We start from the raw sequence: 12,419 nt of genomic DNA, 5'->3' as shown, positions 1-12,419 counted from the left end.
AGTATATAACTAATTTATTCATGGTAATTGTTTACCCGAAAAATGGATAGAGTTGAATTTATACGCAGTTCTAAGGATATGTGATATTAATTGACACAAATTGGGAAAGATAAATAAATGAATATTAATATTAGTTATAAAAGAAATGAATGCAAATCGAATAAACTAGTTAGCCTAAGCCTTCAAGTTTTATCACCTCCAAATTAAGTGAAGAATGATTGGTAGAAGAAACAATATGACTAAATACCAAAAGCCAAAAAAAAGGATAGTATTTGCTCTATTTTCTGTATATATCAGAATGAATGTGTCTATGAATCCCTTCCCCTCTTACAAATGATAACGACTCTTAATATAGTGAGGGAATCCCATTTTGGGTATAATTAAAAATACATAGTGGGGATCCCATGATATATTAATTAATTAGCTTTTCCTTGATTTCCCCCGAGATTCTCTCCTCAAATGCGGCTATAACGGCTTTTTGTCCCTTGGCTCGATCTCGATCCCGACCGATCTCGATCTTGGTCGGTCTCTGAGTCTTAGAGCTCAATCTTGGTCCTGGTCTTGACTTCGATCGGTTTCTGAATCTTCAAGCTCGATCTTGGTCCCGATCTCGATTTTGATCGGTCGCTCGATCTCGAGCCTGGAAATATATACTTCTCACCATGTCTTGATATCATAATGATAATCCTCGGATCACCATGTTCCAATCTCGATTAGACATATGAAGGAAAAATTCGATTTTGACCGTATACATATAGTCCCCTCGTTTCTCGGAAAGAAGATGACGAGAAACGATATGAATTACCAAAGTCGGACTAGGTGAATGATGATGTCAGCGTCGAGCCCGATTATGACGTATGTAACAAATGTTCCATCGGTCCATTTACCAAGGCATTAAATGTTTGTTAGTCGTTGGTCGGCCAATATCGGTTCTGAACCGTCATCACCAGACTATAAATATTCAAACTTTTATCCTCATCTAAACTTTTCACTCAAAAGTTTCTTCTCTACTCTTGCATCTTCTTTAGAGATTCTCTTTGCTTCATATATTTTACATCGAATACAACCCTAATTTCCTTTTCCATTGTTCATTAAATGGAAAAAAATCTCTAAAACGGTGCCGCAAAAAGAGGTCGCTTCTTCATCACGACCCGCCGATGGTGAGGATGCGGCGGAACCTCGCCTTGAGGAATTCGTTCCGGTAGGATGTTCTACTGTCAGTGATTTTAAGGTTGAAAAACCTTCTTCGGTACCGGGCTGATGTGAGCCGGTGTCGAGGTACCAGTGTACAATCACCGAAAAAATTCTCGAGAAAGTAAAACAGGAATGCAACTGGGGTGACAAGCTTGTGGTAGTCCCATCGTCTGAAAAATCAATTACTACTCACATGGAAGGGTTCTTGAGTGTTTATACTTATCCTTTCACGTTGGGTCTTTTGGACCCTGTCATCATCGCCTTTTGCAAGAAATACGACGTGACCCTTGGCCAGATCCATCCTTCCTTTTGTAGAATAGTGATTCTTCTTCGATTCTTCTCAAGCAAAATCGAGGGGTGTCTTTTCACCCTCGATCACCTTATGCGCCTTTATAGTCCCCGACTTATCGAGGAGGGTTAATCAAGCGTGCTCGCTGAGCCACCAAAGCACCATTCTCGAGTATAGATGAGACTCGTGATCGAGGTTGGATGGGCCGATTTGTTCGAATCAGGACCTCGAACCTGATCCATGCCGATGACATGCCATTTCCTGAAAAATGGAATATGAACCGTGAACACTTATTTCCCTTCGTTCATTTTAATTTGTGACTTTTTATTTTTTTGATCCATTTTTCCTCTCTTGTCACAGCTGTAGCTCGGATGCCGGAACCGATTCCGGATCTTAAACAATGGGTTGAAGGTCTGGTGCTGTAGAAACCGTACTCCGAGCCCGCTTGGGTGAAATTATCAAAGGGTCGATGGGAGGCCCGAGTCATGGTAAGTCTTTCTTAATTTGTTTGTCATTTGTTCTTCTTTACTTGCTTACCCCCTTTTCCCCTTTGTAGGACATGGGAAGGACGTTGCCATGAGGCCCCCATCTGGTGATGAAGAGGTTCCTGCCCCGAAGCAGGTTAAAGAAAAGAAGAGAAAAGATGTACCGAGTTCCCCGATCTCGGAAAAGAAACAACAGATGAAGAAATCTCGCAAGCCAAAGGGGGACTCCGGTGTCATGCCTTCGGAATCGATCCGCCGATTAAGGGATGAGCTTGAAGAAGGAGAAGAGGAATTAGCATGTGTATGGGCTAATGTTGTGATACAACAATCCTCCGAATCGGCAGAGGTAAATAAGGGAACCCTGGCCATAATTCCTGAACAAGGAAAAGACGAGACTATTCCGTCTCGAGCGGAGATGGTTGAAGGGGAGACCAAGGGCAGGACTTCTCGGGTAGCAGAAGATATCTCGAGGGACGAGATCGAGATAATCGATATTAGCGGATCCTCTCAGATTTTAGACGCTATGATCCGCGAGGCCAGCATGTTGGAAGGTCGATCTTACAAGGGCATTCAAGAGTCGACTGATATCCACGACTTTCTGGATGGGCTCGAGTCAGCTGCCTCGAAGGAGATTATTGGGTTCGGTGTATTATCGATAACAAAGAAAGCATCATGGTCGGGTTCTACCGGGTCTTCAGCGGTTCCAAAACTGGTGGATCGATTCCCGGCCCCGAGTGTTGATCACGATCGTAGGCGGAAGATAGTTCTCTCCATCCCGGAGGATACCCGAATTTTCTCTCCCCCCATGGGGATTGCTAGTTACCTTTGGTCCTTGTGATCGAAGAGGATCAAATGGTGATGAATGCAGTAGGACCCACCTTCCTTTTCAACGAGGCCCAACATGCTCTGAATCGGGTTACTTCGATGGCATCTCTACTGTTTCTTTCATACTTAGGGTTGTAGATAATTCTAACATTTTTTCCCATGTTGGTAGGCTTCGGTGTTGCATCACAAGGCTTTCCTCTGAATCCAAGAGGAGCATGAGGCCGAGATTCGGAATCTCACTGAGAAGAGCGACTCCTACAAACTTCTTAGTGAGAAACTTCGAGCAGATTTGGCAGCGACTCTGGATGAGCATGAGGATATGGCTGACCAGGTATTCTGAATTATTCACGATAGTGAAGATGAATTGGAGATAGCCACTAACAATCCAATTCTGCAGGTTCGGTAGAGGCTTGAACAGATCGGACGGCTCAATTCGCAGGTAGATGAGCTAATGGCCGAGGAGGAAAAATTTAAACAGAATATGGATATCCTCGCCTCCAAAAAGGAGTCCGTTCAAGCACAATTGGAGTCGGCTGAGAACCAGCTTCAGGCTGCAAAAGAAAACGCCTCGGTGCATATCGAGAGGGTTAAAGAGCTTCAGCGTCGGTTAGATTTGGCCGCTTCCAATAAGGAAAGCTTGGCTAATGAACTCGAAGTGGACAGGTCCGAGGTGGTCGTAGCCAGATCCGAAGTGGCCGTAGCCAAATCTGAGGTGACCGAGGCTAATAAAAGAGCTGATGCTAAAGTGACCCAGTTCAGGATCGATGTTGAGGTCAACCGGGACAAGACCAAGAGCATGGTCGAATATGCTAAATAGCAGGCTCGGAGGGAAGCTCTCGAGTGGGTCAGCGCTCAGGGCTTCAATGTTGAGGCCGAAATTGAAAATGCCAAGGCGAAGGAAACCAGGGCTCGAAGGCTGGCATTCCCTGAGGAAGACTCCAATAGCTCGAGCGATTCTGAAGTCGGGGAAGATCCCGAGGACGTAACCTCCGATGAAGACCAAGCCACTTAGGACTTTAAGTTTCTTGTTTTTCTTTTGTGTTTATTTTGAGGCCAATTTGGCCTTTTGTAAAAACCTTTGAATATAAACATAAGGCTTTTCTTGCCTTTTTGGTTTTTGTGTTTTTCCTTTGCTTTTCTATGCTTTACAAATGTCGAAAATGCCTTAGCATAAAATCGTGTTCGAGGGTTTGGGCAAACCTTGCCTTTATTTTCCTTCTGCCTTATAAATTTATGAAGTTGTATTTTAAAGTCCGAGGTTCAAACAATTTTGATTGAAATCGAACTAGTGTAGCCTTTAGGTATTTACGATTAAGTGAATGTTTGCTCGAACTCAAAGTAAGGTAACCCTTAGGTTTTCTAGTTGAGCGAGGATAATCTCTCAAACTCAAGTTTGTGGCTTTGTCCCCTTTTCGGCTTTTATTTGCAAAACTTGTAATGCCTTAGCATAAAGTAGGGAATTGTTCGAGAGTTCGAATAATTTTGTACTCATTAGAGTTTTGGGGTTTGATATTACCGGAGCCCTTTTATGATTTTGCCGGGGTAGCCTTTTTAACCAGTTTATGAGAGGATTAGAAGGCCTATTTTGTTACAGAATTCGGACATCTCCGACCCGTGTTAATTTGGCCGTAGCCTTTTGGTTCGGGATTTGCCCCTTGGGCTTACTTTCCCGTTTCACTTCGAGCTTATCCGAAGTGTCAGTCACCAAGTGGGGTGGTCGTGGCCTATAAAATTGAGGGTTGCCTAAAAGGTCTCATGATCTCGGAGTTTATATAATTCGATCTCGTTTATTTTTCGGACGGCAGTCCCCGATTGTGGGGGTAATCATTCGAACTCCGGTCGTGGTCGGCCCTTAAGCCTGTTTACGTAATAGATCGAGAATACAAAGTAGAAAAACTTTTCCAAGGTACGAGATATTGGTAAAGAAGAATATTTCTCTTTATAAATCATTATACATGCGTACATGTTTTGTGCCAGGGCTCGAGTAAACTACACAGGCATGGTTCATTTGATCTTTTGGCCCTTACAAATTTTTCTTATCCAGACTTACGACCATGAAGTAACTTCCTCGCATTGAAGTTGATATTTCAAGGGCAATGTCCCCCCCTGTATTCAGGGTAGATTGTAAAGAAGCCTCGGATACTGCTGAATTGTTCTAAGTTAGCACGATCAATGGTTGCCTCATTAAAAACCTTACTGGAAAACCCATTTTGGACAAAATCGGTCTAAGAGAAAAAGAGTGCAATGTGTGCTTTCACACCTAAGGGCTTTGTGTTGAAGAATCTATTGTTGTTTCTGGTCGAACACCTGCAAAGGTTAGTTTTGAAATATAAATAAAAATGGGTGGGGTCGTACCTTAGAAGTAGTATCGTTTTAGGTGCGATACGTTCCAATTGCTCGGTAGTTGCTTGCCGTTTATCATGCCAAGCTTGTAGGATCCTTTTCCAACGATTTTGAGAACCTGATACAGTCCTTCCCAGTTAGGGCCCAGTTTCCCTTCATTCGGATTTCGGGTGTTGAGGGTGACCTTTCTCAGCACCAAGTCCCCGATGTTAAAATGTCGAAGATTGGTTCTCCGATTGTAGTACCTTTCAATTCTCTGTTTTTGGGCTGCCAATTGGATGAGAGCGGCTTTGCACCTTCCGTCCAACAATTCTAGGCTCGTATTCATGGTATTGTTGTTCGACTCCTCTGTTGCATATCGAAACCTGATGCTAGGTTCTCCGACCTCGACTGGGATCAGAGCTTCGGCGCCATAAACCAACGAGAATGATGTTGCTCTAGAACTGGATTTCGATGTTGTGCGGTATGCCCATAGGAACTCGGGCAGTATTTCTCTCCATTTTTCTTTGGCATCGGTCGATCTTTTCTTTAAATTTTGGATGATGGTTTTGTTGGTCGATTCGGCTTGTCCGTTCCCGCTGGGATGATAAGGTGTTGATATGATTCTTTTGATCTTGTGATCCTCGAGAAATTTAATTACCTTGCTACAGATGAATTGTTTTCCATTATCACATATGATCTCGGAGGGCATCTCGAATCTACAGATGATGTGGTCCCAAATGAAGTCTATGACTTTCTTTTCTCTGACTTTCTCGAAAGCCTGTGCTTCAACTCATTTAGAGAAATAATCAGTCATAAATAAAATAAACTGAACCTTACCTGGGGCCGATGGAAGAGGGCCAACGATGTCCATTCCCCATTTCATGAAGGGCCATGGAGATAGGACCAAATGGAGTCGTTCGCCAGGTTGGTGAATCATGGTTGCATACCTTTTGGCATTTGTTGTATTTTCGAACAAACTCCCTTGCATCCTTGCTCATACCGGTCTAATAATACCCTGCTATGATCACTTTGTGGACCAGCGAATCGGCACCGGAATAATTTCCATAAGTGCCCTCGTGAATTTCCCGTAGGATGTAGTCGGTATATCCCGGTCCAAAACATATTCCCAATGGTCCATCGAACGTCCTTCTAAACAGCGTTCCGTCTTCGGACAATGTGAACTATGCTGCCTTTGTGCGTAGAGCTCTCGACTCCTTTGGATCTGATGGAAGCTTCCCGTTCTTTAAGTACTCTATATATTTGTTTCTTCAGTCCCGGGTTAAACTTGTGGAGTTGATCTCGGCATGACCTTCTTCGATAACTGATCTCATAAGTTGTACGACAGTCCCCGAGTTGAGTTCTTTGTCTTCGACCGATGAACCTAAGTTTGCAAGAGCGTCGACCTCATTGTTTTGTTCTCGAGGTACATGTTGCAAGGTCCATTCCTTAAATCAATGTAGAGTCACTTGTAGTATATCCAAGTACCTCTGCATTCGGTCTTCGACTTCAAAAGTCCCGTTAACTTGGTTTACCACGAGGAGGGAATCACACTTAGCCTCTATGACCTCCGCTCCCAAGCTTCTAGCTAGTTCGAGACCTGCAATCATGGCCTCATACTCGGCCCCATTGTTAGTTAATTTAGTAGTTCTGATAGACTGTCTAACTATATTACCTATGGGTGATTTTAGTATGATGCCAAGTCCAGACCCCTTTGCATTCAAAGCACCGACCGTAAAGAAGGTCCAGACTCCCGAAGATGTACCTTATTTTATGAGTAGTTATTTTAAAGTCAGCCATGAAGTCCGCTAAGATTTGAGATTTGATGGCAGTTCGGGGTAGATACTTAATATCGTACCCACTTATTTCTATGGCCCATTTGGCCAATCTACCCGAAAGCTCGGGTTTGTGTAAAATATTTCGAAGATGATAAGTTGTTGCGACACATATCGGATAACACTGGAAATATGATTTTAGTTTCCTAAAGGCGCTTATTAAAGCAAGCGCTAATTTTTCTAAGTGTGAATATCTAGTTTCGGCCTCACCTAAGGTCTGACTGACATAATAAATAGGGAATTACGTACCTTATTCTTCTCGGATCAGGACTCCACTTACTGTTATCTCTGAGACAGCTACGTACAGGTAAAGTTGTTCGTTCACTTTCGGGGTATGAAGCAGCGGCGGGCTCGATAAATATCGCTTTAGTTCCTTCAAGGACTGCTGGCATTCCGGAGTCCATGCAAAATTGCTCTTCTTTTTAAGCAACAAGAAAAATCGGTGGCTCCTATCTGAGCATTTCGAAATGAATCGTCCCAGGGAGGCTATCCACCCCGTCAGCCTCTGCACGACCTTTACATTATCCACTACCATGATATCCTCGATAGCTTTGATTTTATTGGGGTTGATCTCGATTCCTCGATTGGACACCATGAAACCAAGAAACTTGCCAGAGCCAACCCCGAATGCACACTTTTCGGGGTTAAGCTTCATATTGTACTCCCTCAGTATATTGAAAGTTTTCTGCAAATGCTTTAAACGGTCCTCCGCTCGCAGTGACTTAACTAATATATCATAAATATAAACTTCCATTGATTTTCCTAGTTGTACTTCAAACATTCAGTTTACTAGGCGTTGATAAGTTGCACCAGCATGTTTTAGACCGAATGGCATTACGTTATAGCAATAGATACCGTACTTAGTGATAAATGAGGTCTTTTCCTGATCCTCTGGTATCTGGTTGTACCCGGAGTAGGCATCGAGAAAGCTTAGAGTCTCATGGCCGGCTGTGGCATCGATCATACGATCGATATTAGGCAAAGAAAAAGAATCCTTGGGGCATGCTTTATTCAGGTCTTTATAATCTATGCACATTCTAAGTTTGTTTTCCTTCTTAGGGACTACCACCATGTTTGCTAGCCATTCGGGGTACTTTTCTTCTCGAATGGATCCTATTTTGAGAAGTTTGGTTACCTCGTCCTTGATGAAGGCATGTTTGACTTCGGACTATGGCCTTCTTTTTTGCTTCACCGGATTGAATTTCGGATCCAAGCTTAGTCTATGGGTGGTGATTTTCGGTGGGATCCATGTCATGTCAAGATGGGACCAAGCAAAACAATCCATGTTAGCTATAAGAAATTGAATAAGCTTTTTCCTGAGCTCGGGACTTGACACCGTGCCCAGGTATACCATTCATTCGGGCAGAGGTTCGAATATCATGATTTGCTCCAGTTCTTCGACCGTTGATTTGGTAGCGTCGGAATCACCGGGGACCAGAAAGGATCAAGGGATCCCATAATCATCATCTTCGTAAGTCTTATGCTTCTCTAGTTGGGTCGAAGTTGATGTTTGTGATTGCTATTTGGCATCCCTTTTTCCTTCAAATTCGATCTCCTTGTCGATGAGAGTGATGATATTAGAATCACTTCATCGACGACGAACATTTTTTTGTGGCTGGTTGCTCCCCGTAGATTGTTTTGATTCCCTCTGGTGTTGGGAATTTTAGAACCTGGTGAAGGGTCGAGGGTATTGCTCTCATGTTGTGGATCCATGGCCTCCCGAACAGGGCGTTATACCTCATGTCGCCCTCGATCACGTGGAACTTCGTTTCATGGATGGTCCCAACCATGTTTACTGGCAGAATTATTTCGCCCTTGGTAGTTTCACATGCCATATTGAATCTGTTTAGTACCATGGTTGCGGGCACAACCTGGTCCTATAGACCGAGTTGCTCTACGACCCTCGATCGAATGATGTTGGCCGAACTACCTGGATCAATTAACACAAGCTTAACTTGAATTGTATTCATAAGTACATATATTACCAATGCATCATTATGGGGCTGCATGATTCCTTCTGCGTCTTCGTCATTAAAGGACAAGATTCCTTTAGGTACGTAATCTTGAGCTCGAGATCGCTTATCTCTTACAATCGACATCTTAGTGCATTTACGCACTGGCCCCCGGGCGACATCGATCCCTCCGATGATCATGTGGATAATGTGTTGTGGCTCTTCTTATTCATTTTGTCTATTGAACTCTCTGTTTTTGAAATGATTCTTGGCCCAGTCACTTAAAAACTCTTGAAGGTGCCCTTCATTGAATAACCGAACTACCTCTTCTCTCAACTGCCTGCCATCTTCCGTTCTGTGGCCATGGGTGCCATGATACTTGCACATTTGATTGGGATTTTTCTGGGCTGGATCGGTCTGCAAAGGTCGAGGCCATTTAGTATCTTTGATGCGTCTGATAGTCGATACGATGGCGGATGCATTAATGTTGAAGTTATATTTTGATAATCGCGGTGCTTCCTTAGGTCTGGTATGCCTGTCGAAACTATTCTTGTTCATCAGCCCTCGAGACCCTTGGCCTCGATCACTTATCCTTTCACCTCGTACGAAGTTGCATCCTGGTTCACTACCCTTACGATATCTATTATACAGCCGGCATCGGTCCCTGTTCAACCTTGGTTCTCGGTCGATGTCCCTTTTAATAACGGACCCAGAAGGGGCTCCCAACTGGTCGTCTTCGACCCTAATCTTCGATTGATATCGATTATGTACATCGACCCAGGTAACAGCCGGGTACTCAATCAAGTTCTGCTTCAACTGCTGTGAAGCCATTGAGCTTTGTTCATTTAGTCCTAGGGTGAAAGCCTGAGCGGCCCAATCGTCCATGACCGGTGGTAGATCCATTCGTTCCATTTGGAAACGTGATATGAACTCTCTTAGCATCTCGTTATCTTTTTGTCTTACCTTGAAAAGGTTTGACTTCCTGGTCTCGACTTTTATGGCTCTGGCGTGTGCTTTTACAAAAGAATCTGCAAGCATGGCAAAAGAATCAATAGAGTTAGGTGGTAAATTATGATACCATATCATTTCTTCCTTTGACAGGGTTTCCCCGAATTTCTTCAATAATACGGATTCGATCTCGTCGCCCTCTAGATCGTTCCCTTTAATGGCACATGTGTATGAGGTGACATGTTCGTTGGGATCGGTCATTCCATTGTATTTAGGGATCTCGGGCATGCAAAACTTCTTGGGGATCGGTTTGGGAGCTGCGCTCGGGGGGAAAGGCTTTTTTACGAAATTTTTGGAATCCAAACCCTTCAAGATTGGTAGTGCCCCCGGGATGTGATCAACCTTGGAGTTATAAGTTTCTACATTTTTGTCGTTTGCTCCAATCCTCTTTTCTCGTGACTCTATCCATTTTGTCCGTTCCTCGAGCATCTTTATAATTTCGGGGTTAGTCCCCGATTCTTGTTCATTTGACCTTACCACAGCTGGCCCCATTCTGTGGGTGACTTCTCAGAGTGGACCGAGCTCTGGCGTGCTTGGTGCCCGGGTTTGGCTCTGCAACTGAGCTATCACTACCTGTTGAGCTTGCAACATTTCGAAAATCATACGTAGACTGACCCCGTCTTCTCCAACATTTTGGATATTTCGAATTGCAGATCGAGTTCCACCATGAATGCTGTTTTCGGGGTCGGAATGTTGGTTTGCTTCGATGACCACATGCAAATTAACGTCAATTGGATCTACAACCCGAGTTCCAATGGGTTCAACGGGTGGCCTTTCATCCCCGGACGTCACATTGTTATTCTTATCTTGATGGCCAGACTCGTTGTCAATAGGTAGGGCCATTAACTGAGAGTTCGTCATTTTAGCCTGAAATAAAAGACACTTCTAAGAGCAAGTGTAAAATAGTATATTTTTACAGAGATTTATACCAAATAACCACTATTATCCTTAGCCCCACGGTGGACACCAAACTGTTTACCTGAAAAATGGATAGAGTTGAATATATACGCAGTTCTAAGGATACGTGATATTAATTGGCACAAATTGGGAAAGATAAATAAATGAATATTGAAATTAGTTATAAAAGAAATGAATGCAAACCGAATGAATTAGTTAGCCTAAGCCTTCAAGTTTTATCACCTCCAAATTAAGTGAAGAATGATTGGTAGAAGAAATAATATGACTAAATACCAAAAGCCAAAAAAGGATAGTATTTGCTCTATTTTCTGTATATATCAGAATGAATGTGTCTATGAATCCTTTCCCCTCTTATAAATGATAACCACTCTTAATATAGTGTGCGAATTCTATTTTGGGTATAATTAAAAATACATAGTGGGGATCCCATGATATATTAATTAATTAGTTTTTCCTTGATTTTTCCCGAGATTCTCTCCCCAAATGCGGCTATAACGGCTTTTTTGTCCCTTAGCTCGATCTCGATCCCAGCCGATCTCGATCTTGGTCGGTCTCTGAGTCTTAGAGCTCGATCTTGGTCCTGGTCTTGACCTCGATCAGTCTCTGAGTCTTCGAGCTTGATCTTGGTCGCGATCTCGATCTTGATCGGTCGCTCGATCTCGAGGCTGGCAACATATACTTCTCACCATGTCTCGATATCATAATGATAATCCTCAAATCACCATGTTCCAATCTCGATTAGACATACGAAGGGCAGATTCGATTTTGACCGTATACAGTAATAAATCTGATTATTGTGAGAATAATCTATTAAAATCTCTCGTCCGTATAATTACTCTTCTTCCGATCTCATTGAAGTCGTTCCTACTTTCTCGCTCATGGAGAAAGGAATAGGGAATTAGGGAAAACTTTTTGAGAGAGAATGGGAATATATAAATGAGGGTCGAAACTGGTTCCTAAATTTAAGGGTCATTAATTATTTTTTTAAAACTTGCTTGTACGCAAACAAACATGAAGTATGCTATTATTGTTAATAAATTTGTTGTTTCTGGAATAAACTAAAATTAATGTTATTTATTTAAATAATTCTTAATTAATGACCAACAGTGTAAATATCTCAAAATGGGTTCATGGAAAATGAGTACCTTTATCACTTATTTTCTCTTGTTTGATTGGTGAGTGAAAAATATTTTTTAGTGTTTTGTTTGAGAGTAGAAAATATTTTTTTGTTGAAATGAAAAAAATACTTTTTCTACATGAAAAGAAAGTATTTTTTTTGTTAAAATAAAAAAAATACTTTCTTATATCATGAAAAAAAATATTCATTTGTTGAAATGAAAAAATAAATCTATCTATAACATGAAAATAAAGTATTATTAATAATATTTTAAATTATGGTGGGGTGGGGTGGGGTGGGTAGGTGGGGGTGAGGCGGGGGTTGGGGTGGAGGGGTTTGGGGGTGGGATGGATGGGGTGGGTGGGGGTGGGTTGGTGGGTGTTGGTGGGGAAGGTTGAGAAGGAGTTTAGAAAATTTGAGGAAAATAAGTTCATAAGAAAAATATTTTTCAAAACATTTAGGCCAACCAAACAT

General features: G+C 42.5%; 1 protein-coding gene across 1 annotated transcript; it reads left to right on the top strand.

Moving 5' to 3' along the window:
• The first annotated feature begins 2,059 nt into the window (after nt 1–2,059).
• On the top strand, nt 2,060–3,610 carry LOC138900236 (uncharacterized). Its single transcript, XM_070186956.1, has 3 exons — nt 2,060–2,648; nt 3,003–3,124; nt 3,233–3,610. Exons 1-3 carry the CDS (start codon nt 2,060–2,062, stop codon nt 3,608–3,610), a joined length of 1,089 nt encoding a protein of 362 aa, XP_070043057.1.
• Nucleotides 3,611–12,419: the final 8,809 nt, after the last annotated feature.

The sequence above is a fragment of the Nicotiana tomentosiformis genome, chromosome 10 (assembly GCF_000390325.3).
Source record: "Nicotiana tomentosiformis chromosome 10, ASM39032v3, whole genome shotgun sequence".
Classification (NCBI taxonomy): domain Eukaryota; kingdom Viridiplantae; phylum Streptophyta; class Magnoliopsida; order Solanales; family Solanaceae; genus Nicotiana; species Nicotiana tomentosiformis.
Note: the sequence above shows the minus strand (reverse complement) of the source record. Positions and strands in the feature narration are given on the sequence as shown.

What these genes read in the sequence shown, in the direction of transcription:
- LOC138900236 (XM_070186956.1), top strand. Translation starts at nt 2,060, where the DNA reads ATGAGGCCCCCATCTGGTGATGAAGAGGTTCCTGCCCCGAAGCAGGTT. An exon ending in AAAGAAAGCATCATGGTCGG is followed by an intron (nt 2,649 to 3,002) that starts GTTCTACCGGGT and finishes TCTGAATCCAAG; the next exon opens with AGGAGCATGAGGCCGAGATT. An exon ending in ATGAGGATATGGCTGACCAG is followed by an intron (nt 3,125 to 3,232) that starts GTATTCTGAATT and finishes CTCAATTCGCAG; the next exon opens with GTAGATGAGCTAATGGCCGA.